The following is a 24,550-nucleotide window of genomic DNA, read 5'->3' on the forward strand; positions in this document are numbered from 1 at the left end:
TGAGGTACATTTTTTAAAATTTAATGTGCTAACAACAATATGAAAGAAGAGAACTGTGTGCTTCTAGGACAGGGCAAAGGCCCTGCATGGGGCTAACCCCCAATCTGCCACAGCACCGTGAGAAGTAAATAGCTGTCACTATTTTTCACTTAAATGTAAGCTTTTAATATTCTGACCAAATGGAGTGGGTTGCCTTTGCACGCAGGACCACATGTGGTAGCTCTGTCTAGCTGGGGGCTATACTCCTAGATGGCTCACAGCTGTTCTGGCTGCCTGGTGCCCAAGCCATCAGGGCTAGCCAATATTTTAAGTGTGAACCCAATGTCCCTAAAAGGGAAAAGGACCTTGTGTTCATTTGCATTACAACTGAGCTGCTGAAACTTCATACAAAAATCACCAACAAGCATTTATTAAGTGAATATCCATAGGAAACCAGCCTGAAAAGGGCCCTTCCAATTTCACATTTGACAAGTGCATGAAAAGGCAATGAAATTATTCAGTAGAACATTTGAATTCACTCAGTAGCTACCAAATCAAGAAACTGAATGCAGAAACATTTGATTCTCCTGTTGTTAGACCTTTCCCTCTACAACCAACTTCTTCTGAAACACATAGTAAAAATGAAAAAAAAAAAAAAAAAAGGCAAAATAGTGTCACTTACTGATTGGAAGACATCACTCTTGACACAGTCATTAATCTTGCCAAGACCTAACACCAGGCAGCTCACAGACACACAGCAAGTCTACAGAATCTTAATGATCAATAAGGGTAAAGTAAATATTTTCATGGCTAAGAGGGAAGCAAGATGCTGTTTTCAGAACAATGCAATAGTTACAGCATATCTCCTTGTGTGCAGCACGATGTGCTATATTTAGTGGCACTTAAGTATTACACAGTAAATACTGAAAAAACCCAGAAATTTTGGATGTGCAGAAGCAATATCACATTATTAATACAAAAGGTGCTAAGCTACAGGATTATAATATCACTATTTGGGTGCTGAAACCATCTGAAATCCCCAGTGAACTTCCACACACACTGTACTGGTGGTCCACCTGCCACCGTCCCTGTATGGCCTTAGTCAGACCAGTCGTTCTCGTCAAACTCAGAGTCGTCATCGGAGTCGCTGTACTCTACAGCAATGCGTCTGGACAGGATTGTGGCCACGTCGTTTCCAACAGGCTCCCGCTTGGCCTCTTGCTCACGTTGCTCCTGCACCTTTTTCAGCTGAATTCCTAGAGACACGACATAGGGGTGAGAATTAAAATGTTCTGACGCTCCAAAAGGAAAGAAAACTGAACAGGGCTACTGGACTTGGTTTTTCTAAGTTTAAGGACAAAAGGTTTTAGAAATTTGAGGGGAGAAAAGAGTGTGCAAAGTCCATTTTAAGAAGATTAGTTGTGACTAAGGTGCACATGAACACCTCAATGGAAAGTTCTAGAGCCACACTGTTTCATATGCCTGCCACTAGTCTCTTCTCAATTCTTTATCATGATATGCACACCTGACAACTACAAAACAACTCCTAATATTAAAAAAAATTCAAACAAGCATCCTTTGACTCCAAAAAATCATTTAATGTGTAGAGCTATCATTTGAAGGCAACAAGGTTGAAGTTTGCTAGAGACCTAAAGAAATCTCTCTATAAGGAACGCTGTGTATGTGGGGTGCTCCACTTACCCATCCTGATGGCAGCAAGGAGGTCACTTCGAGCATCACTTATCGGGGGCTGTGCAGGCTCAGGACGCTTTGCCTCAGCTACAGGGGGGCCATGCATTGGGGAGGATGAAAGAGAAGAGCCGGGGCCAGGAGGGCCTGGTGGGGGAGGTGGTGGACCTGGAGGCGGTGGTGCTGTGATGAGGAGCCCAGCTGAGGGCGGATGAGGAGGAGCTGCATATGTGGAACCAGCTGATGCAGGAAAGGAGGGCTGCATGGGGATCTGGAGAGGGCTGACAAAAGCAGTTTGTGCTGAAGGAATCATGGGTGGAGGTGGAGGAGGAGGTGGTCCTGAAGGGTTGTAATACTCAATTATCTGTGCCGGGAGCATCCTAATAAAGAGATGAAACAGAGTCACCAATGTAACAATAAAGGGCCATGTCCCCGAGTTCTAATATGCCTAATCAAAGAAGTTCCCCCAGACACAATGCCCCCTACCAGCCAGACTTCAGTCACTGCAGAATGCACATGCCCACTCTGTGGTTCTGTCATTTTACAGTCCTACCTTATTCATTATGATGAATGCAAGACTTATTGAAACACACACACATACACACACAAACACACAATCATTGAAGAGGAAAGCAACTTCTGTGAATACTAAAATAATGTAGTTGCTGCAGAAGAGCAATGACATCCTTCATCCTGGGCATCTCAAAGGGCTTAGAAACTTGTCACCTGAGGGCTGCGTGGCCAACCAGATGAGGAAAATCCTATATTCTCTAGCCCAGTTCCATGGAAGCCCTGGGACCACAGCACCCAGTAGCGTGTCAAAGGCTTTGAAAAGTTCTAAGCCAAGAAATCAGCTGATTTCTGCTCAGTCAAGGGTTTTCCCAGTCAACTGGACCACAGGCCCTCTCTGTGCCTGAAAGCAGCACTCTGGGAATCCTGGTTCCACCAGGGCACAAAAAGAATAGCCAAGTCTGTGTGGTCTCCCCTTTGAGGGCTGAAAACATACATTTAGAAAGTGACACCAGTGCTCTGCGTAAAGAACACACATTACAGAAGCATATATTCAACTTCTCTGGGTACTGACTCTGAGGGCTAAGATAAAAACAGAGCTAAAGAAACCCTATTAAAGTCAAGGAGGGAGCTTGATTTGATGAACATGTGAAAAGGAAGATCTTTTTAAAGAGGTATTAGAATTCTAACCCAGACAGAAAAGGAGAGGGCCTGGGGGAAGAACAATCTAAGGGCCCAGAGGTCAAGAAAGTTTATAGAGCCAAGTGTGAGAAGTGATGTTACAGGATTCAGTCATCCGTGATAAGCATTCTCTATGGTTCACCCAGGACCTGTAGCGAAATTTGAGTATTTGAACAGTTTCACAAAACAGCATGTCATCCTTTATCAACGCCTGATTTAAAGATCCTTTCAAACACATGTAAGTATGTATGCAAAGAGAACACATATACAGGAACACAGCTGTCAACCTGGAATTTAGCTGTAATAAGGTAGGGTCAGTAGCACACCTACTTTATTTAACAGAGTAGGACACCACTGAAGTGTCTACATCCAATTAGTCTTGACTATATTCTGGTATCTAAAATATCGAGGTTAAAATTCTTCCACAATACATTAAGATTCAAATGCAAAAACAAGTAGCAACTAAAGTACAAGGAATACTGATTTACCCATAATCTGCTGGAGCCATTGGTGCAGAGGCCTGGGACCCCTCTGGGGCCTGGGGTGGTGGTGGTGGTGGAGGCTGCTGAGGTCTGTTTAGGGCCATGTGCCTCACCGAGGCAGAGGGGGGCCGGTACTCGTGTTCAGGGGCCTGGTTTGCAGCCCCATGTGATGGTGCATCACCAGCAGTGTAGGAAGGGGTGACCGGCTGGGGATGCAGAGAATGGTTGGGTGTAGCCGGATAAGAGTAATCTGTAACATCTGATGCATGGGATCTGACATTGGAGAAAAAGGAATGAAAGAAATTTAAATTGTTTAAAACATTTCCCTTATCAGGCAGAAGCATATATATGAATAACAACATTGCCAAGGCACAGAAATCAGAAATTTATTTCTTTAACTATCAACTAGGTCTAGTCCCATGAGAGCTTCCAAGCAACAACATAATTACTATCTTAGCGGCAAGCCCCAGTGTTACATGGATTCAGATTCACAGCTTTGAAGTGAATAAGTCAGACAGACCAGCAAGCAGGAACCAGCAGAGCCTCATTTTCACAGTATTTCATGTACTTCTTTTCTAAGAGACAAGACTACAAGATGAATCTCATTTCATTTAGAAACAGCATCTCAGACAGGATTTCGGTGGCAATGAAACTGGCAGTATATAATTAGAAAATACAAAATGGCAGGTGAACTGGGTAAATATTAACAATAAGAACAGAAAGAGAAATGCAGAATGTAACAGAGTGAACCATGTTTTTCATAACAGAAGCAATTATTTAACCCAAAGAGAAAGAAGCAATGTGGTACACTATGGAAAGGCCTTCTTGCTTTCTTTGAACACATAGTCCCGTGTAAAACTCTGAAAATGGAAATCACATATTAGTGAGAAGAGTTCAGAAAAATGCCAGGTGCTGGATGCTGGCTAAGCCCCAGAAGGAGAGGATGGACTTGAATGTATGGCAGCAGCTTGGCCACAGGCATTAGTAACAGTCACACACTCCTGGCCTGGGTTACTGGACACGTGTGAGTAGGGACTGCACATCCTCTCATGACACTGAAGCAGGGGGTGGCCTGAAACTGGGAATCCAAAGAAAGAAAATGACAAACCCTCTGGGCATCCTGTCCTCTTTCGTGCTCCCTGCCTGTTCCAGTTTCCTTGCGTCACTCATAAATTCAATGCCCATTTTCCTTCTCTCCCACTCTTCTTTTCTTGTTCTGACTTTTCTCACATGTACTTGCTGGTTCCTGTTAGGATTCAGCTTGTGTTTCTCTCTCTGAAGGAAACAGGCAAACACATTGGGAATGTGAAGGAAAGAGGGAAGACGATACAAGCTGAATTTCCATCTCTAGGATTTTAGACAGAAGCTTCTGCTAACTGGAATTCTGTGTGGCATAGAAAAACTTGCTAAATCAAAAAGTCTGCCCCAGCTTTCCTTCCCTAATTGCGGTATAATAATAACCAACAACTCATTTTCCTTCCTTAATTGCAGTATGAATTCTAGATTATGGTGTGCACGTGAGGATGTCTTCTGAACTCTGCAAACTTCAAGCAAATGCATTAAAAATATTTTTAATGGGAGAGGAATCTGGCCTATATTTAGACTTAGTACATTTAAAAAACATAAATACCTAAAATTCTGGGGTCATTGATGATTCATGCTAAGGAACTGTGTCAGTGACTATGTGCACCATTTTTTTTTTAAAGGAAATAGTCATCCAGAAAAAAAAAAAAAAATGGAGTGTAAGTGCTTCTTATGAGATGCATGGCAAGAAATTGTAAATGTTGTGGCATAATTGAAAGTGCTATTCTGGTAAAGTTGTTTTGCAACGTAGAGCCAAATGAAGCCAAGAAAAGGGGGTTAACCAGATGGACAGACATAAAAGCAGAAGAAACAAATGTTTGAAGGAGAAATGAGAGCAGAAGATTTCTACAGGGCAGGACTTCGGTGAAGAATGGCTACTGCAAGGACAAGATGAGAGGAGCAGAAGGGATTGGTCAGCTGAAGAGTGAAAGATCAGGGAACAGGGAGATGATAGTAGCCTGGAGGAATAGGAGACTAACTCAGGTGGGAAGGTGGAAGTCGGCTAGGAGCTATGATGTCAATGTGGAGGTGAGTCGGGTGGTCCTGAAGCTCTCTGATCATCAGTAACCATCTGCTGCAGAAAAGAAAACTGATGGGTGAAGACAATAAAGAAACAGGAAGAAGTCAGTCCAGCATGGTGGGAAAATTCAATAAATTTCCAGGGTTTTTAAGGTACACAGGGTCAGAGCACCAATAACAGGGCCCAGAATTGATGAGAGAAAACAAGGATGTTACACATGGAGGTGTAATGCTTCCTGAGTACACTGAAAGAAAGGAAAGAAAGCTGGTTATCAGGAGTGCAAGCATTTCATCAATGCTCATATCTTAAATTCATACTTAGAAATAAAACATGTCTGACAATGTTCAGAGAGAGGGCAAAAACTTAAGATCAGCTTATGTGAACTAGGCTAAAGTATATCAGTTACATTAATGGCTCATACACATCATGAAACTTAATATCTTAATACACTGATGAGGATACAGCCATTAAAAAGTCATGTTTCTAAATAACACTTAAGACATAAAATATCATTTTTTAAAAGTTAAAAAATGGTGATTCCAATTTTGTAAAAGAAAAAAAAATATGCACCAGGACAAAAGAAGACTAAGGAGAGACACACCAAAATGGAAACAGTGTTTTTTATGGCTGAGGAATTATGTTTATTTATAATTTTAATATCTTTTCCAAAATTTCCAGGTATAATTAGTGTATCTCATTTCATAATAAGGAAAAAGTTTAACACTCAGTAAAATAAAAATATAAAACTTTTAAAATTAATTTAAGAGATATATTCCAAGTTCAATGATGAATTATATAACTTATTTATCTCTTAGTAAATAATGTATACAAAAAGTGAGAGGCCATGGGAAATAGTATGAGACAAAACGAAATTCTGAAGAAATAAAATGAACAATTCTATTTGCTTTTTGAAAAATAAGAGAAATGAAGACTTATCTAAGAAACACAAATACAAAGGCAGATACTAAATAATTCAAATAACAATCAGCTTTGTGCCCAACAAAGAATAATAATCTTTGGAATAATCTCATCTCAGATGCTAGAATGAGTATCAATCAATCAACTGAGAATTTTAAAAAAATTCATCAGTTTTCTATTTGCATCTGTTAAAAAAGATTATATGTGGGAAAAAACAAAGTATTAATTCTTCATGAATAAATAATAACAACTGTATTATTTGGGAAAAGAAAAATGCAAACTGACATCAATGGGAGATATTAAATTCACATATTCTTCCCTACCCCAAAGAACTAGAAGCAGAACTATAGCATCATTTTAACTTTTGACAGAAATAAACACATAAATATTTAAATATAGGGCTAGAAGTCAGTGAAAGCTCCAACAATTCTCTAATATTTAATAGATGTCAGCCGTAAAAGCTACATGCCTATAGTCCCCGAAGACTTAGGAAGCTGAGGCAGGAGGATCTCAAGTTCAAAGCCAGATTCAGCAACTTAATGTGGGCTTAAGCGACTTCATTTCTCAAAATAAAATATATAAAAAAGGGCTCATCTAAATGATTTGGTACTGGGTTTAATTCCCAGGACCAAAAACAGGGGAGAGAGAGAGAGAAAGAGAGGGAGAGGGAGGGGGAGGGGGAGAGAAGAGGGGGACCTCAATCTTTCCTCACATCCTACCAATGAAACACAGATCTACTTCAGTAGGAATATTTACGCCACTCTATCTACCAAATAAATCTCGGCAGCAAATATTCAGTTAGCACCTTCTACATGTTAAAGTCTGCTAAGACAAGCCACAAAGATAAAAAGAAGAAGAAAAAGGACACAGATAAAACACAAGATCCAGGTTACTGCTGTTTTTTGATATATTCCTGAATCACATAAGAATTTTCTATTCAAAACTTTAAATGTTGATGACTTTGAGAGTCTATGCAAATGGAAAACTACAACTTAACAAAACCAGAAGGAAGAAATTAAGTCAGAAGGTTAAAATTGGCTAATCAGTTTTTATCATCTCTTCCAATGACTCCCTTTTGTGACAAATGTGACCTACTAATTCACACCTGAAAGAAACATTTGTTCTTAATCACTAAAATTTTAAAATAAACTCCACCAGAAATTTTCTCCTGAAATTAGAATATACAAAATTAGTTATCTAAAGTAAGAAATCATTTTTTCTTCATCATTCTTCCAGAGGATTATCAAAATGCTCAAGAAGGTATTCCTGAGTCACAGCAATTACCACTTGCTGATCAGTTTTAGATAACAAGTTACCAAAGGAAATTCAAAACTCAAAGCCAAAAATAAAGGACTAAGTAATTATTAAAGTAAAATTGAAGTCATTGGCAGTTACTCCAAATTTTGAATTAATGTTAACTATCTCTAGATTAACTGAAGAGTAAGTTTAAATCAAAGAGATTTTTTTAAAAATCAAATAAAGCAACCCAATTTAAATTAATACTGCCTTAAGGTAATAATAATCAAAATATACATAAGTAAGTTTTAAGGAGAGTTCTGAAACATATTGTGGGTCATATAAACCCCAAACTGCTGGTATATTTCCAATTGTAACAAAACCAGGTAGCATACAGTGGCCCCAAGCATGGGGTAGGGGGCTGTGACACACACACACCTAGTGTCTGGGGACAGAGATCCCTCGGAAGATGCTCCGTGGTGCACACTCTGAGACAACCTGTTGTCGGGTCTAAGCTCTTTGTCATATGCCATCATATTCCACTCCTGGCGCCTGTTTCTGGCTTTTCTAACCTTTTTCACCTCACGGGTGGTGCCATCTATACGCTTTTGCTCCTGACGTCCAGGAAAAGAAAGAAAGCATGCCAAGACAGAAGGGAAAGGAAAACAGCAGGTTAAATGCAGTTACAATGCATAGGAAAAAAGCTTGGCGCACACACAAGAGACATTCACATTTTGATTACCCTACTGTTAAGAAAATTCTAAAGCATCATACTTGTTCCCAACAGACTCAACAGAAAGTAACTGAGACTTAGTTCTTTAATCTAAATTTTAAAAAAATGTTACTGTGCTACAACTGCTAGAGTTGCTTACTATGATTTTTGGTAAAGAATGTGCACTTCACTAGGCTGGTAGCCTGTTTTAAATGTACCACACACATAAAATACTGGCAATACCCTTCAGAAAAATCACTTCCCACAACTAAACAAGTTCGCTTAGATTGTTAACATGCAATTATCTTTCAAAGAAAACAATTCAGAATTTTCTATTCCCAATTCCTAAAAGATTAATATAGAATATTTAACACTGAAACTAGCTTAACACAAAACAAAATAAAAACTTACCTGCCCATAGAGTCATTCTTGCTCAATCCCTACCTGACAGCAAAATGTACTGAATAAACACTTAAGTCCTACGCAGGTCCTTCTTCAAGTGGCGAGGACAGTTACTTCTATGGATATATCTATGAGTTCCTGCTGCTTCCCTCATAAGATTATATGATCTTTAAGGACAAGAACTATGTGCTCTTACCTCCTATGCTTCCCTCTTAGGGACCTCAACATAATGAGTACACACTCAATAAATACTGGCTAAATGATCAAATCCATGCTTTAAGAATGAGCTTCTAGAGCTTACTGCATCCCAGGCACTGGGCCAGGCTCGACTGACACAAATGGCAAAGAAAGAAAGAACAATAAGGGTCTCTGCTCTCAAGGAGCTTGCAGTCCAGCAAGAAAGCCTACAAGATGACACAAATAAATGTATCATTATAAAATATGATAAAATATAAATGTATGTATATTTTTAAAACGTATTTTATATAAAATGCATATTACATATACATATTTTATATTTACATACTTATATTTTGATATATACAGGTATTTATATGTTTAAATATATGTACATATATCTCTAACACCTTCTAGTCTGAAAGACAGGAGGTGTCCTGCTGGGACTTAGGGATCAGATTTGCAGCATGAGTAGACATTAATTCTACAGACATCATGGGCCACTGCACAGCAAAAGAGGCCACTGAGGAGGAGTGAGAGCACTGCATTAGGAGAAAAAAAAAAAGAAGCTAAACTGAAATCTCCAAAAAACGAGAAGGCAGGGGCTGACTTGAGGAGGCATTTGAAAAGACCTCTACATTGTGGAGAACAGATTAAAAAGAAATACAGGAGCATGAGTTAGAAAGCTACTAAGGTGGCTGAAGTTAGATGATGGCAGGTGGCTCAAGTTAGAGAACTGGGTTATTTTTAGTGTTATTCAAGGATCCTAAGTTCAAAGCTAGCCTCAGCAACTTAGTGAGATCCTGTCTCAAAACAAAAAGTAAAAAGGGCCAGAGGTGTGGCTCAGTGGTTGAGCACCCCTGAGTTCAATCCCTGGGAGGGGGATGGGGGGGGACCAAAAAATTTTGGCAATGTAGTGGCATAGTATATACACATGAATTTCACAGAAGATACAGAAATGGCAAAGAAGAATATGAAAAGATGTATACTATAGGTGATAGGGAATGGGCGCTCATTCGACAAAATAGTATTTGGGACTGGGGACCTGTTAGTACAAACTAGTTCTTCTGTCTTTTAAGGGTCAGGGGCAATATGATAGCATCTTTCAAATCTCAAAACTAACATTCTTTTCATTAACATCAATTTGACTTCTACAAATTTAAAGAAATACCTGCACATGGATACTGGATTACTCACTGCAGTATTTTTAAATTAAAGCAACAATTTAGAAACTTTTTACATTTGTTAATATAATAATGAGTCAATAACTGATAGAGCATTTATATTTCATAATACTACACAACTATTGAGAATAAAGTACATTTTTAACAATGTCAGTGGTGTGTACAAATCATGTAGCACAATTTTATGTATACAGAATAGTATTAAATGTGTATGCATGTATTTATATGTGCTTACAAGATTTGAAAAATGCACACCAAACTGTAAACAGTAGTTAGCTCCTCTCAGGAAAGGGAATGCCTTTATTTCCTTCAGTGCTAGTTGAGCATTTTATAGCCAGCATATATTGTCTACATATTAAAATAAAAAGTATGTGTGTGTGGGGGGGGGGGTTCAATGTTATTCCAATGAGGAACCACTGTGTTAAAATAATTAATAACTATTACTCTTATTTTTTAAGAGATATATGCTGAAATATTCAGGAATTAAGTATGTTACTTTCTTCAAATGTCTTAAATTCTACCTAAGATGCATGCAAGATGGACACACACAAACATACACACTCACACAAGAATCAACCACAAATATTAACAACACTGGCCTACAATAAAATCCTGTTCCCTACTCCAGGATACTCTTATTTCTGCCTAGCAGGTCCCTTGATTCTAAAATACACTGGCCTCATCTGCCCTCTGCCCCTCCATACTATCTATGCCTCACCCATACCCTTACTCTGCAAAGCTATCTATTCTTTAGACCTCAGCTTGAGTAACACTTCCTTACAAAGGTCTTCCTTGACACTCCTCTGCATGTATGCTGCCACCTTACTTGTCATCTCACCCACAAAACTCTGTATTTATAATACTTGGCAGCAGTTTAACTATGTACAGATATGGTGGCCCATATTTGTAATCCCAGTAGCTCTGAAGCCTGAGGCAGGAGGATCCAAAATACAAAGCCAGACTCAGCAACTTAGTGAGACCCTCTCTCAAAACAAAAAATAAAAAGGGCTGGGGACGTGGCTTGGTGGTTAAGCACCCCTGAGTTCAATCCCTGGTATAAACAAACAAACAAATAAAACAACTTCATATTTGGCCAGGAATGGTGGTGCATGCCTGTAATCCCAACAATCTGAGAGGCTGAGACAGGAGGATCACAAGTTCAAAGACAGCTTCAACAATTTAACAAGAATCTGTCTCAAAATAAAAAATAAAAAAAAAATTTAAAAAGGGGGCTGGGGGTGTATTAATGCCCCTCTGGGTTTAATCCCTGGTACCCTCAAAAAAAAAAACACTTCATATTTATTTACAGAATTTTTTAGGATTTAAAAGTATCAAAAATAGAGGAAACTTGAAATACAGAAACAATGGATTGTTTTTATTCCCAAATTTTCTAAATTAGTTTCTTCCTTCAAGTTTGTCAAAAGAAAATAGAACATGACTTGGTGTCTAAAGTCCTTGGAAATGAAGGCTACCATGCTTCATTTTCTTTTTATTCCACTGTGAAGCACTTTGGCATTGACACTGTTGAACTTCTCTCTCTGTATGAGCTCCAGGCTCATGACAGCATAAGGCCAGGGATCCTCACTGTGTTGTAAACCAGGTGTGTGACAGTCTTGTTTTCTCCATCACTGCTTTCCCAGCATTTAACAAAAATTATTACATAAATGAATGAATCAGGAATTTTGATCAGAATTGTATGTGTTTGAGGAATATAAATGAGAAAAAATAACTAATGAAATGACAAATGATTTTGAAGACACAATAATCATACATAAAAGATGATTTTCCCTTCAAAATAAAAAGGTCACAAAATTAAATATTCTTCCCCAAAGAATCATTGAGAAGGTAAACTGCCTTTTAAAAGGACAGAAAGTTTTAAAAGAAGGTACTCTCAAAAGTCCTAGGGTTTTGCCCAGTTACTGTCAAAAAGTATAGGGATTGAGATAAACACATACTTGTTTCTTTTCCATTTATTCTTTGGTTGAATACTTTGAAGAACTTCAGCAGTTCTTTCAAAATTCCCAATTAAATCTTTCTAAGCCATGAGCAAAATTTATTGTAATTGAGTATTCAAATAATTCACAGCTTTTGAATCTTTTTCCAGAGTCCAGTTTCTTTACTTTCCTCCTTTCCCCCCTGCTCTCTCCCTCTGTTCTTTTGTAGTACTGGGGCTGGTACCCAAGACCTCCACATGCTAGGGAAGCACTCTACCACTGAACTACATCCTCAGCTCCATATCTTCTCTTTTTTAAAATCCTGTTTTAAAACCTCAAATTCTTCTTTCTCCAACTGAACAAATGTGCCAAAACCTAAAGGCCAATCCACAGAATGCTAAATGTTTCTCCTAAATAATGCACTGTAATATTTGTCAACAAAACTGGGTGGTCACTTTTTTTAATTGATTTTTTTAAAACATAAATGACAGTGAAATGCTTTACAATTCTTATTATACATCACTTTTAAACACAGGTTACATATAAAAATATTAGCAAAATCTTGTCCTCAAAGAAGTACTCTTCTAGGTGGCTTAGTCTGAGTTCTGGGCCCCAAAGGGGTAATTTTCAAAGCAGAAGTTCCTTAACTTGAGCAAGCAGAATTATGCTTGCATGACTGCATATAAGGCAGGTGTTTCTCAACATTCTGACTTGCAATTCTCTTGCCTATGGCTACCCACAAACAGAAGCTCATTTTCAGTAAATACCATCCCTGAACCCAGATTACACATGCTTCCCAGTCCACTACGCACATTTCACCAAGGTGTCACATTTATGACACCAAAAAAGTTAAATAGACAGAAGTACATCCTTGTATCTGATATGGAAGGCTGACTGCTTTATGAAAAATTGAGGGATCAGAAGGAGAGAAGCTATAAAACATGGTTACCAAGAAAACTGAAATTTTAGTCACTACTATTATTAAAGCAAAGCCAGTGCTGGAGAATAAATCAGTAGTTATTGAAAAATAGTATGACTGTGTTAAATTGAATTGTCAGGATCTTCTTTACCCTCTATAAAAACCTTGAGTACTAAATCAAACAACTCAACCATTTAAATAAAGCACTTAGTGATTTACTTACTTCTAAACAAGAATCCCAAATCCATAGTGATATGCAGCTTTCCCACAGTGGGATTATTTACCTTTTGACGCCGTTTCTCTTTTCTTTTGTCTTCTGTATCCTGTAGCATTTTTTCTTTCCATAGGTCAAAGAAATAGGAAGGATCAGTATAGAACTTCAGCCCATCCTTCTTATCATCTCTACGAATCAATGTATTATAAGTAAGGGGAAAAAGATTATTAGATACTTTCATATGCATGTTAATGTGAATTTAATTTTAACTCATGGCATTGTAACATTTGCAGAGGACATCTTAATGTGAATTTAATTTTAACTCATGGCATTGTAACATTTGCAGAGGACATCTTAACTATCCTATACTTTTTAATTCTCTAAATTTCCTTTTGAAAAAATGTGGAAAAATGTACAAACAGCAACTTGTTCCAGAATAACAAAAGTATTCCTGCACACTCAGAATTAAGAATAGAAAATTGCTCTGTAAAAATCAAAATGAAGCTCATGAATACTGAGTGTTAATATTTCAGTAAATATTTTGTTTATTCCAACAAGGAGGTATACGCAGGGATGAATGGACTCTTATACAGATACATTTACTTCTACTCTGAGCTTCAATATTATTAGAATAAAAACTATAAAGTGCTGTCTCTTCTTCTTAACCAGGTTGCCCAATATCTGAAATTCAATCAGCAAAGAAAATTTTCATGGGATATAACTGTAACTAGGAAAAAAAGCAATAAACTATATATTTTCAAAGCAAGTTCATTCACTTGTGGTCATTTTAGTGTCAAGTACTTCTTCAAATACTGTGGTTTTAGGAATATTTCAAAGGCCTCATAAAAAATTACTCACTTATCATGCAACCAAGAACAATGTAGCCAATATGAATCCAAAGTGTAATATAAATCAATAGGAATGTTCAAAAAAATCATGATGCAAAGTAAACTCTCTATAACACTAACATTTTTAAAAAGCATGTGGCCTGTAGACTTCCCAAGAGGAAGCAGTACATTCATACTTCATACTAATATTTCAGTAAGTCATTTAAGGTACTGAGATGCAAAATCAGTTAAATGAGTATAGACAGGAAAGAGCTTATGCCCAAGAAAAGAAAGCTAACACAGGAAGAAAAAAGGGAAAACGTCTATCCTTAAAGTTCCTGCTTCGTCATCTCTTGCAGGCTTCTCGCTATAAAATGCTAAGGCCCATATTCCTACCATGGCTATTCTAGTCACTGTGTCTGAAGATCACTAACAAACCAGTGCAACTCTTTCTATATATACTTTAACCTTGGATTATTTAACATCCTTCCTTTCTTCTAGTTTCCCAATTTGTAAGCAGCTTGCATGATAGAGATTTTATTAGTAACATAATTGTGAAAAAGCAAATTTGGTTCCCTAAGACACTAAGGCCTTGAATATAGAATTATAGGAAAACTGAGGAACTTGCTAAAAAGTTAAAGATGTCTAAAATGCACATTCTTGCTTTTAAAAATGCAGTTAATACTCTAATAAAGATAGAAGCTCAATGAAGTAAACAAATGCCAATCCTGACTTAAGACTAAAAGCAGATATGTCTAATGTTTATCATCATCTAACCACTTTTCATCATGTCACAGTGACACATTTAATTCAAATGCATAATTTTATGTTTTATGTATCTCAATTATTGTTTTATGAATGAAAAGTAGATTTGGGCTGCCACTGCTAATCTTAAAACACATTATTAAAAAACCAAAGACATGCTTTATTTTCCAAAAGACTGAATATGTACACATTATATATATTATGTACATTATAATAATATATAAAATCATTTTATGCAATTAAAATTTAAATCACTACAAATATTTAATCATGATATTGATTAGTCAAATACATGTGGTTAACTGGATATTATTTTTATTTTTTATTTATTTTATTTCCTTTAACACAGAATTTTTAGTGAGCTTCCTTAATAATATCAGGTAGGAGAATTCTAATAAGCAAGCCCTCACACTACAGTGTTTATAGTGCGGCTGCCAGCGCTAAATAAAACTGAAATTGTCCTAGAAAAACATTTATCAAATGAAAGAAGTCACAAGGGGCTGGGGTTATAGCTCAGTGGAAGAGGACTTGCCTAGCATGTGTGAGGCACTGGGTTTGATACTTAGCACCACATAAAAATAAACAAATAAAGGCATTCTGCCCATCTTAACTACAAAAAATAATTTAAAAAAAATGAAAGCAGTGACAAAAATACTAGGTGTGATGGTTTAGATATCAGGTGTCCCCCAAAAGCTCATGTGTGAAACAATGCAAGAATGTTTAGGGTTATGGGAGACATAACCTAATCGTGGATTAATCCATTGGCATGGATTAACTAGGCAGTAACTGTAGGCAAGTAGGTGACTGGAAGACGTAGGTAATTGGGAGTGTACCTTTGGGGTTTATATTTTGTCCTTGGTGAGTACAGTTCTCTCTCTCTCTCCTGGTTTCCATGTCCCTCCACCATGCCATTATGCCATGATGTTCTGCTTCATCTTGGGCCCAGATCTATGCAGTTGGCTTACCATGGATTAAACCTCAGAAATCATGAGCCAAAGTAAAACTTTCTTCCACTTAAGTTTTTTCTGTCCAGTCTTTTGGTCACAGAAATGCAAAAGTTGACCAATACACCAGGATTGCCATGCTTTTATTCATATGTATCATATATTTTTAAAATTTGTGCCCTATAACCTCCAGCAAGCATACTTGTTCCATTTTTATACAAACTTCTTAGCGGGGATCCTGCTCATCTCCCATCAGTTTATAGGGAGCTCTTATATTTGTTTTGAGAGAATCTTTTCTGTCTATGCAGGAAAAAAGGGACTCAGTTTCAACTGCCCTATCCTGATAGAGCTGTGATAAAAGGTATCTCCAAGCCTTGTTGAGCTCATAAAGGATGGAAAATGAGACTGGGGAAACTCTAATCTCTCCCTGAGGAGGGCCCTGCAGGCAGGAATGTCAAGGCAGTGACACATACAAAGAACACACAGTATTCTCCAAGGCCCTTGTGGGAGCATCAGCTGGCAGCACTGACTCTAGGGCCACTGATTTCCACAATCTGTGCTGGGCAGAGGTGAAATAAGTGGCCTCCAAAGAGGAGAGTGTTGTAGTTTGAACCCAGAATGTCCCCCAGTGTCTTGTGTTTCCAATATAGCAGTATTCAGAGGTGGGGTTTTTGAGAAGTGACTGGATCATGAGGGGTCTGACCACATAGGTGGACTAATCCACTGATGGTTAAATGAACTTTTGGGAGGTGGTACCTAGTTGGAGGAAGCGGGTCATTGTGGGTGTGCCCTAAAAGGTTTTATCTTCCCCCCAGTCCCTTCCTTTCTCTCTTTGCTTCCTGGTATCCATGAACTGAGCAGCATTCCTCGGCCATGCCCATCCACCACAATCCTCTGCCTCACTTCAGGTCCAACGAAATGGAAGGCTGATCATGGACTCAAACCTCTGAAACCATGAGCCAAAATAAATCTTTTCTCCTCCAACTTGTTCTTATCAAGTATTGTGGTCACTACAACAAAAAGCTGACTAACACAGGGAACAAAGATGGACAGAGGAAGAAGCCTTTAAAATTTTTCTGTCCTTTTTCTTAGAAATTTGGTCCTTATAATGTATTTTACCATTTTAACAATAACAGAAAGTTAATTTTGTGACTCTATTTTCACCCTTAAAAACCCCTAACACTGTAGCATACATTTTTCTGAATTAATAATAAATGTCTCTGCAGTGCTAAAGCGCTGAGACAGATATTTTGCTGCATTATAAATAAACTGTGCTGCTCCTTTTGAACTGGCTTTGAACATAAGTAAACACAAGATAATCACACATAAAGCCATTATATAAAATGCCCACTTCTACTTAAAAGATCCAAGTCTAAGAGTTAAAATCAGAGTTCAAACTTCTCCTGGTAAGTGATATGTATCCTGAAATACCAGAACTTTAGTAATCCAGCACCAGGGACTAATTTCAACAGCATTATTGTTTTCAAAGTTTGAAAGAATTCTTTTAACCCAAATGAGACATCCAGGATACATCCAGTACATAAGTGTGTTTCCAACACTGTCTAACTCTCCATCCACAATGACTAAAAACACTTTTGAGGATGTGGGAAGCCATACCTGTAAGGTGTCAGGATGTTCAGAGGTGGAGGTTTATCACTCTGGTTGTAAATGTCAGCAACAGGATTAGGAATGCTGTTCTTTGAAACCACCTGCTGATCTTGAACTGTAGAACTTTTGAAAGCTTTTTTCATGTTGATGTCCTGTAGTGACACTGTTTAGAGAAAAGTCCCCCAAATTAAATTATATACGGATATATATATATATATATATAATTTTATATATATAATATATATATAGAATTATATAGAATTTTTAACCATTTAGGAATAAGTATCAATTGACCCACTATAGTAAACATCTCTTGTAATAACCAAATGATGGGTTTTTAAATTGTTCATTTAAAACCATGCTTAAAGAAAATGACCATCCCTCCTCGCTTAGAGGTAACAGTTTTCTCTAAAATATGGTCAAATTATGGCTTTTCTTCCTCTGTAGAGATCAAATTTTTCACTGGACCTAAGTAGTAGAGCTTCAGATTCTTTAAACAGTCCTTCTCAGAAACCACATGGGAATATAGTTATGAGTATAAAAGGCATGTAAATACTTAGATTTCGGCATCCTAGGGGAAAACCTCAGTTAATAGTAGTTTAAGTATAATACCTTATACTTGTGCAAAAATCGCACAAGTGTAAATAACACATTAAGCTTTTACAACACTGACATTAAGGAAAGACAACAAAAGTTTCTTAACATAAAGTCCTAGAAACTGAGTAGCTTGACTTATGAAACAAAACTATACAAAGGAGCCAAAATATCAGTGCTAGATATATTTCTTTCTTGTGTCTGTACAGCATTTACATTTTATTTGTTCACTCATCTGACCTTGATATAAACTTTTTGTGGAGAGTACACTGGTCCTATTAACCCACCAGCTTGGCCACTGAAACTAATTCAGGTTGTTATGTGACACTTACAACATCTTCCAGCCTTCACACCCCGAGAAAAAAAAAAGGTGAGCTATATTTCCTATATTTCAGTCAAATATCTCTTCCACTCTCATATCCATATCAAGGAAAATAATAAGGTAAAATCCTAATTGAAAAGGGATTGTAAAGACATGACACATACTATAAAATGTCATAAAATTTCATCTAGAGATTAACCTTTTCCAGCATAAAGTTTATCATAATCATTTCAATTCAAAAAGCCAACATAAAAACCTAATAAAGTTGAATATTAGAAATCACCTGTGCTGGGCTGGAGCTCAGTGGTAGAATACTGCCAGGCATGTGTTAGGCACTGGGTTCAATCCTCAGCACCACATAAAGATTAATAAATGAAATAAAGGTATTGTGTCCATCTAAAGCTAAATTAAAAAAAAAAAAACAATCACCTGTGCTATCAATTTTAAAACTGAATAATAGATTTAAGATGTTATGAATTCCTTATCTCAACTGACAAAATTGCCATTTAAATTTTTATTTTTTAAAATATTTTTATTAGTTGTTGATAGACCTTTATTTTATTTACTTATTTATATGAGGTGCTGAGAATCAAACCCAGTGCCTCACACATGCTAGGCAAGCACTCTACCACTGAGCCATAACCCCAGCCCTAAATTTTTATTTTTAACTAGAAAATAAAATTCAAAAATGTGATTTAAAAGAGCATGTTTTTAGCTTCCTATTGTTGGAAAAGTCAGAACATTCATAATGGATATTGATACTAATTTAATTTTACCTTTGAGCAGGAACAAATATACTTTTTAAAATAATGAGGGATAAATTTCACAAATAAACTATTTTTTTTAATTTACAGCTTATTTTTATTGATACTACTATAAATAGGTATAATACAAAAATCAAATGCTGGGATCATTTTAAAACAGTGAGAGAAATTCTAAAATAATTTAGAAATTCTAAAATTAATTCATAACTTGAATGTTTTTCTCAAAGCAAATATGAATGGTGTATCTTGCAATTTTTTAGCAAATTTATTCCAGTCTAATCTCAGTCTTTCATTCAAAAAATACTGAAAATGAAATTTTTAAAATGGAATTACTGATGGTCTAAATTTTATTGCAACTGCCACAATTTTAGGAAATATAATCAAAATGATTTTCAGTTAACTTACATAGTGTTTGGTTAATGTTATTTTAAAACCTGAGCTTAAAGGCCTTTGGTAACTGCTATTTCTGAGATTAATAACATTTTTTAAATTGGCAGAATCACCAAGATTATTCATAAGCATCAACCCTAACAATTAGGCTAAAGGTTTTGCTCTTTGGCATGATACACCTATGACCCTCCCTCTTGGTTGGACTCTCTCTTTGGATGGTTCTGTTTTAGGCAAGAATCTATTTTCAAAATAACTACCATTAACCTATATTAGGACTTCTACTACTGAATATATTTAAAGAAGCCTTTAGAACAAATACTATGTTTATATATAATTGTAGTACATATATATATATTATATATATTATATATATATAATATATATATTATTTATATATAATATATATATAAAATAGTAAATGCATGGTGTATGAGATAAACAAGATATGAATCTTCCCATCACTAATTAACCCAATGTTGTAGGGTTTTCCTCACTATTCTTCAAGGAAAAAGCAGTAATTACACTGCAATTAATTACTACCATCTTGTCAACATCACTTCTAGCTCACTGCTTTCATGCAATTACCTACCCTCTTCGACTGTGGAATCCAGCTGGGTAACTTTGACAGCAAGGCGATCAATTCTGTCTTGAAGAGAATTTGCTCTGATGTAGAAGTTGTTAGCCTCATTAAACAACTCACCAAATATGTCTTCAGCATGTTTGCCTGTAGAGGAGAAGAAATGGAGAAAGCCATCTGCTAAGGAGCTGTTGAGCTGCCCCTGCACAGCCACACCAGTGCTAATTAGTGTCAACACCCAGGGTCCTGTGCAAATGAGTGTAAAAATGAAGTATCACAGTCCACAGCCTTAGAACTTTGGGAATTTATTAGATATTTATATAATTGAAAAGTTGATGAAAAGTGGCAGAATTCTAAAATAGATAATACAGAATCTTCATCACTGCCTGAATGATCACTCAAGTTGTGTCCTGCTAAATGTGACTTCTTTAAGGAAGAAAAAAATTCTCATTTTGTATGTTTTAAGTATAAATACAATTTCAGGAACTAAACTTCCCTTTCACCCCTCAAAATAATTCAATAAATCACATTTGACCTTAAATTTACCTCATTCACAATGAGAAACATTAGATATTTGGTCCTGTTGTTTTTTTAAAAAAATATTTTTAGTTTTAGATGGACACAATGCCTTTATTTTATTTTTTATGTGATGCTTGCTGGGACCAAACTCAGTGCCTCTCACATGTTAGGCAGCGCTGCACTACTAAGCTATAACCCCAGCCCTGGTTGGCTCTTTACAATGGCATTAAGTTCTTCTAATTTATATTTGGAAATCTAGAGACAGTGATGTGTGATTTTACACTCTCTAAAAATCAGTGTTTTGAATTTTGAGTTAATTTTTTTCTGTATGGTCAACTCTATGTTCCTTTGAGTGCTAGATATAACTCCCAACTTTTCTTAAAATAGATTTAATATTTCCGAAGATTTAACAAAGAGACATAAAACTTAGATCTACTTACACTGAATTTCCAAATCCCAATACCTTCCTTTATACATTCAACAAATATTTAATATCTGCCTATTTCATGTAAGGACTTAACTTCTATGACAGAGTTCTTTTTATTTTCTTTTTCCATCAATTTATCGCTCAAATAACAACCCAAACATTCCAGAAGAAAACTTCAATGGAGCAAGCATAACACTAACATTTTCTTGGTGATTTACAGTTTACTGAGCACTCTCATAGCCAGTTTCTGTTCTCAGTGCTAAAATCCATCAGACTGTGAACTTCTGAAGAGCAAGAACCTTGTCTGTCTGCTCAATGTTGCAGGCCCAGTCCTAGAGCAAGGCTTCCCACACACATACCCCTTCAACAAGTAAATGAGTGAGGCCCAGAGGCTATCAGGGAATTACTGTTTTTCATTTTCCAGGTAATCAAACTGAGGATCAGAAAAGTAATCTTTCTCAATCTCCTGACTGGCAAGTGGCAAAAGCAGATGAAACAAAATCATGATCTACTAACTTTTAGATCTATGCTTTTATCATTTACTTCACTGAATCTACTTGGGCACAAAATACAAAAGAATATGGCAGATCCTCAAAACATTAAACATAGAATACCAGTATGATCCAGCAATTTCAGTTCTGGGTACATGTCCAAAACAAGTGAAAACAGGGACTTGAGAAATACTTGTACACTTAGGTTCATTGAAGTGTTAGTCACAACAACCAAGAGGTGGAAGCAACCCATATGACCATCAACAGGTGAAAGGATACACAAATGAAATATTCAGCATTCAAAAGGTAGAAATTCTGACACATGACACAACATGGATGAACCTTGATAACAAGGGAAATAGTCACAAAAAGATAAATACTGTGATTTTACTGAGATGAATTACTTAGAGAAGTTAAATTCTTACAAACAGAAAGTAGAATGGTACTTGCTAGGGGTTGGGGAAAGAAGGGAATGGGAGTTGTTTAATGGGAACAGAGTTCAGTTCTTCCACAAGATAAAAAAATTCTCAAGATCTACTGCACAATTTGAACATTCCCACAGTATTGAAGTGTACACCTAAAAATTAAGGTGGTAAATTTTGAGTTATGCATATTTTATCACTATTAAAAATGAAAATTTTGGCTGGGGTTGTGGCTCAGTAGTAGAGCGCTTGCCTAGCATGTGTGAGGCCCTGGGTTTGATTCTCAGCACCGCATAAAAATAAATAAAATAAAGGTCCATTGACAACTAAAAAGTTTTTTAGATGAAAATTTTAAAAGTTTCAGAAGAAAATCATAAAAATTAAGGATTCTACACTGAAACAAACCTCTCTTCCCCTCTTCACTCTGAACTGTTAACAGCCTCTTTCTCTATTTCTTCTGCAGTAAAGATTCCAAATAACAACCCAAACATTATGTTTTTTTATCTCTTTTTTTATGTGGTGCTGAGGATCAAAGACAATGCCTCTCACGTGCTAGGTAAGCACTTCACCAATGAGCTACAACCCCAGCTCTTGTTTATTTAGTTTAATAGTAGGATATAAGGTGGTGAGAGAGATTTCAGTTATTTTTAAGATGACTAAAATCACAGCAGATTTGTTAGAAAAGAAAAAGCAGGTAAAGTGCTTAGATTTTGGGCTGTCATTGCATGCATTGTAATGCTAGTGATTTAGTGATTAGTTTAAGAAAGAGAGTGAAGGCAGTTGACAGTTGATGGGGGGGGGCTTGCACAAAAGGCACAGATATGGTGGGAGGAAGCAAATGGGTTTAGGGACTGCAAGAACAATGTTGTATTGATAGAACAATTATCAAGCAGAAATTTGGTCATAGGACTTGCCAGATGATACTGAGTGGCTTATGTTCTATCCAAGTCCCTTTCCCCATTCTTCCTGGCATTTTTGCCCTACCACTCTATTAAACAGTTCTCCTGCCTCGGAAGACCACTTCCTTTTTAAGTCAAGGGCCAACTCTGGGCCTTATCTGGTCCATGGTTGCCATGTCCCCCTTTGCCAAGTCTGCTCACTTGCCTGCCTCACACCTAAATCCTATCTGTTGGCTCCTCCTCAGCTTCCTCCCCTGCCCAGACTAGAAACTTCTTCATATAAACCAACGGCTCAGGGTCTTGGGGGTTTACTTTTATTTAATAGAAGGTTTTTTTGCTATTTGGCAAAAGAAAAAAAAAGTTATTTGTGCTTAAACCTAGTGTTTCAATATTTCCAAGAACTTTGCTCTTAAAAACTACTGACAGGGCCTGGGGCTATAGCTCAGTGGCAGAGCGCTTGACTAGCATGCATGAGGCACTAGGTTCGATCCTCAGCACCACATAAAAATAAACAAATAAAATAAAGGCATTATGTCCATCTACAACTACCAAAAAACATGGAAAAAAAAACTACTGACAAAAATAGATCTCCATGTCAAATATTTCAATCTCCTCCTTTCCTGGGTATCTAATCCAGTCTAATGGCTTCAAATACTCTCTCAGTGCTTATAACTCCTCACTTCTATTTCAAGGTGCACTCCGCCTGAAAGGCACACTCATATATTACACTTCTACTGAACAACATCACCTGGGTGTCTAATGAACAATCCAAACTCATGTTCCAGAACAGAATTCCTCATTTTCCTTCCCAAGCCTGCTCCTTTCATCATCTTCTATGCTTGAAAAGTGACAACTGCATCCTTCTTGTTACTCATGCCACAGCCTTAGGGGTCATCCTTGACTCATCTTGTTCTCTCCCATCTGTTGACTCTCCAGCAAACCCTCCCCAAGCATACTTTTGCAGAATAGACCCAGAACCTGACCATCCTGCACCACCTCCCTGAATCCCGCCCTGATCCAAGTCACACTCACCTTTCCCCTGGATATCACTTACTGCCAAGGAATTCACTTCCCATTATTCACCCAGACACATGCCCGCTTCAGATCACTTCCTATAGAGCAGCAGAGTCATCTTATCAACCTTAAGTTAGATCCTGGTTCTTTTCTGCATTCTTAAGTCCCTTCTGTTCCTTGCCATCTCACTTAGACTAGAAGCCAAAGACCAGGAAATGACATACAGTTCTCCATGATCTGGCTCCACTTACTCTCCTGGCCTCATCTCCCATACCCCTTTGCACGCACATTCCATTCCCATACACTGGCTTCCTCACTGCTTCTCAGACATGCCAGTGTACTCCTTCTCCCCAGTCTTTTGCATTTCCTATTCCTTCTGCCCAGGTCATTTCTGTTTAGCTCTCTCACTTCATCCAGCTGTATGTTCAAATGTCACCTTCTAAGTGAGACTTTTTAGCAACCCTAGCTAACTGTATCACCTCATCACATACATCATCACACCCCCTCCCTCATCTCCTCACTGCTGGAGTTTTCTCTTTAGTGCTTATTACCATGCAATCAAGTATGGTACTTTTATGTGTTCTCATAATTTATCATCTATCTTCCCCACTAAAACATATGATCCACAAAGACAAGAATTCTCCTCAGTTTTGTGCACTGCTCTATCAATCCCCTGTGGCTACAGCACACCTTGATTATAGGTTTTCAGAAAATATTTTGGAATATATGAATAAAAATGCATTGACTGAGTCATCACCCGGTTAATTTAAAACTGACCCTTCAGGATGCAGACTAGGGTCTGTAAGAATAGATGTCCTCTCTGGGCTCCCACAATACTCTAATCCT

General features: G+C 37.1%; 1 protein-coding gene across 5 annotated transcripts in view; it reads right to left on the reverse strand.

The window, feature by feature from the left end:
- Window positions 1-214: 214 nt before the first annotated feature.
- The window catches only part of WASF3 (WASP family member 3), a 123,740-nt gene continuing 99,404 nt past the window's right edge, over window positions 215-24,550 (reverse strand). For 3 of the 5 annotated variants that reach the window (XM_081283886.1, XM_081283887.1, XM_081283885.1), the window contains 7 exons: window positions 19,945-20,079; window positions 17,295-17,448; window positions 13,212-13,329; window positions 8,038-8,213; window positions 3,348-3,614; window positions 1,681-2,048; window positions 215-1,235 (listed from right to left, as the gene is read on the reverse strand). In XM_081283886.1, the coding sequence (XP_081140012.1) occupies window positions 1,078-1,235; window positions 1,681-2,048; window positions 3,348-3,614; window positions 8,038-8,213; window positions 13,212-13,329; window positions 17,295-17,448; window positions 19,945-20,079 (1,376 nt within the window). In that variant the 3' untranslated portion in view covers window positions 215-1,077. Of the gene's footprint in view, window positions 1,236-1,680; window positions 2,049-3,347; window positions 3,615-4,449; window positions 4,617-8,037; window positions 8,214-13,211; window positions 13,330-17,294; window positions 17,449-19,944; window positions 20,080-24,550 lie in introns of all 5 variants that reach the window. The other 2 variants (XM_081283888.1, XM_081283884.1) reach the window with 2 other exon arrangements.

Source organism: Spermophilus citellus, assembly GCF_964194105.1.
Source record: "Spermophilus citellus genome assembly, chromosome: 1".
In the NCBI taxonomy this organism is placed as follows: Eukaryota; Metazoa; Chordata; class Mammalia; order Rodentia; family Sciuridae; genus Spermophilus; species Spermophilus citellus.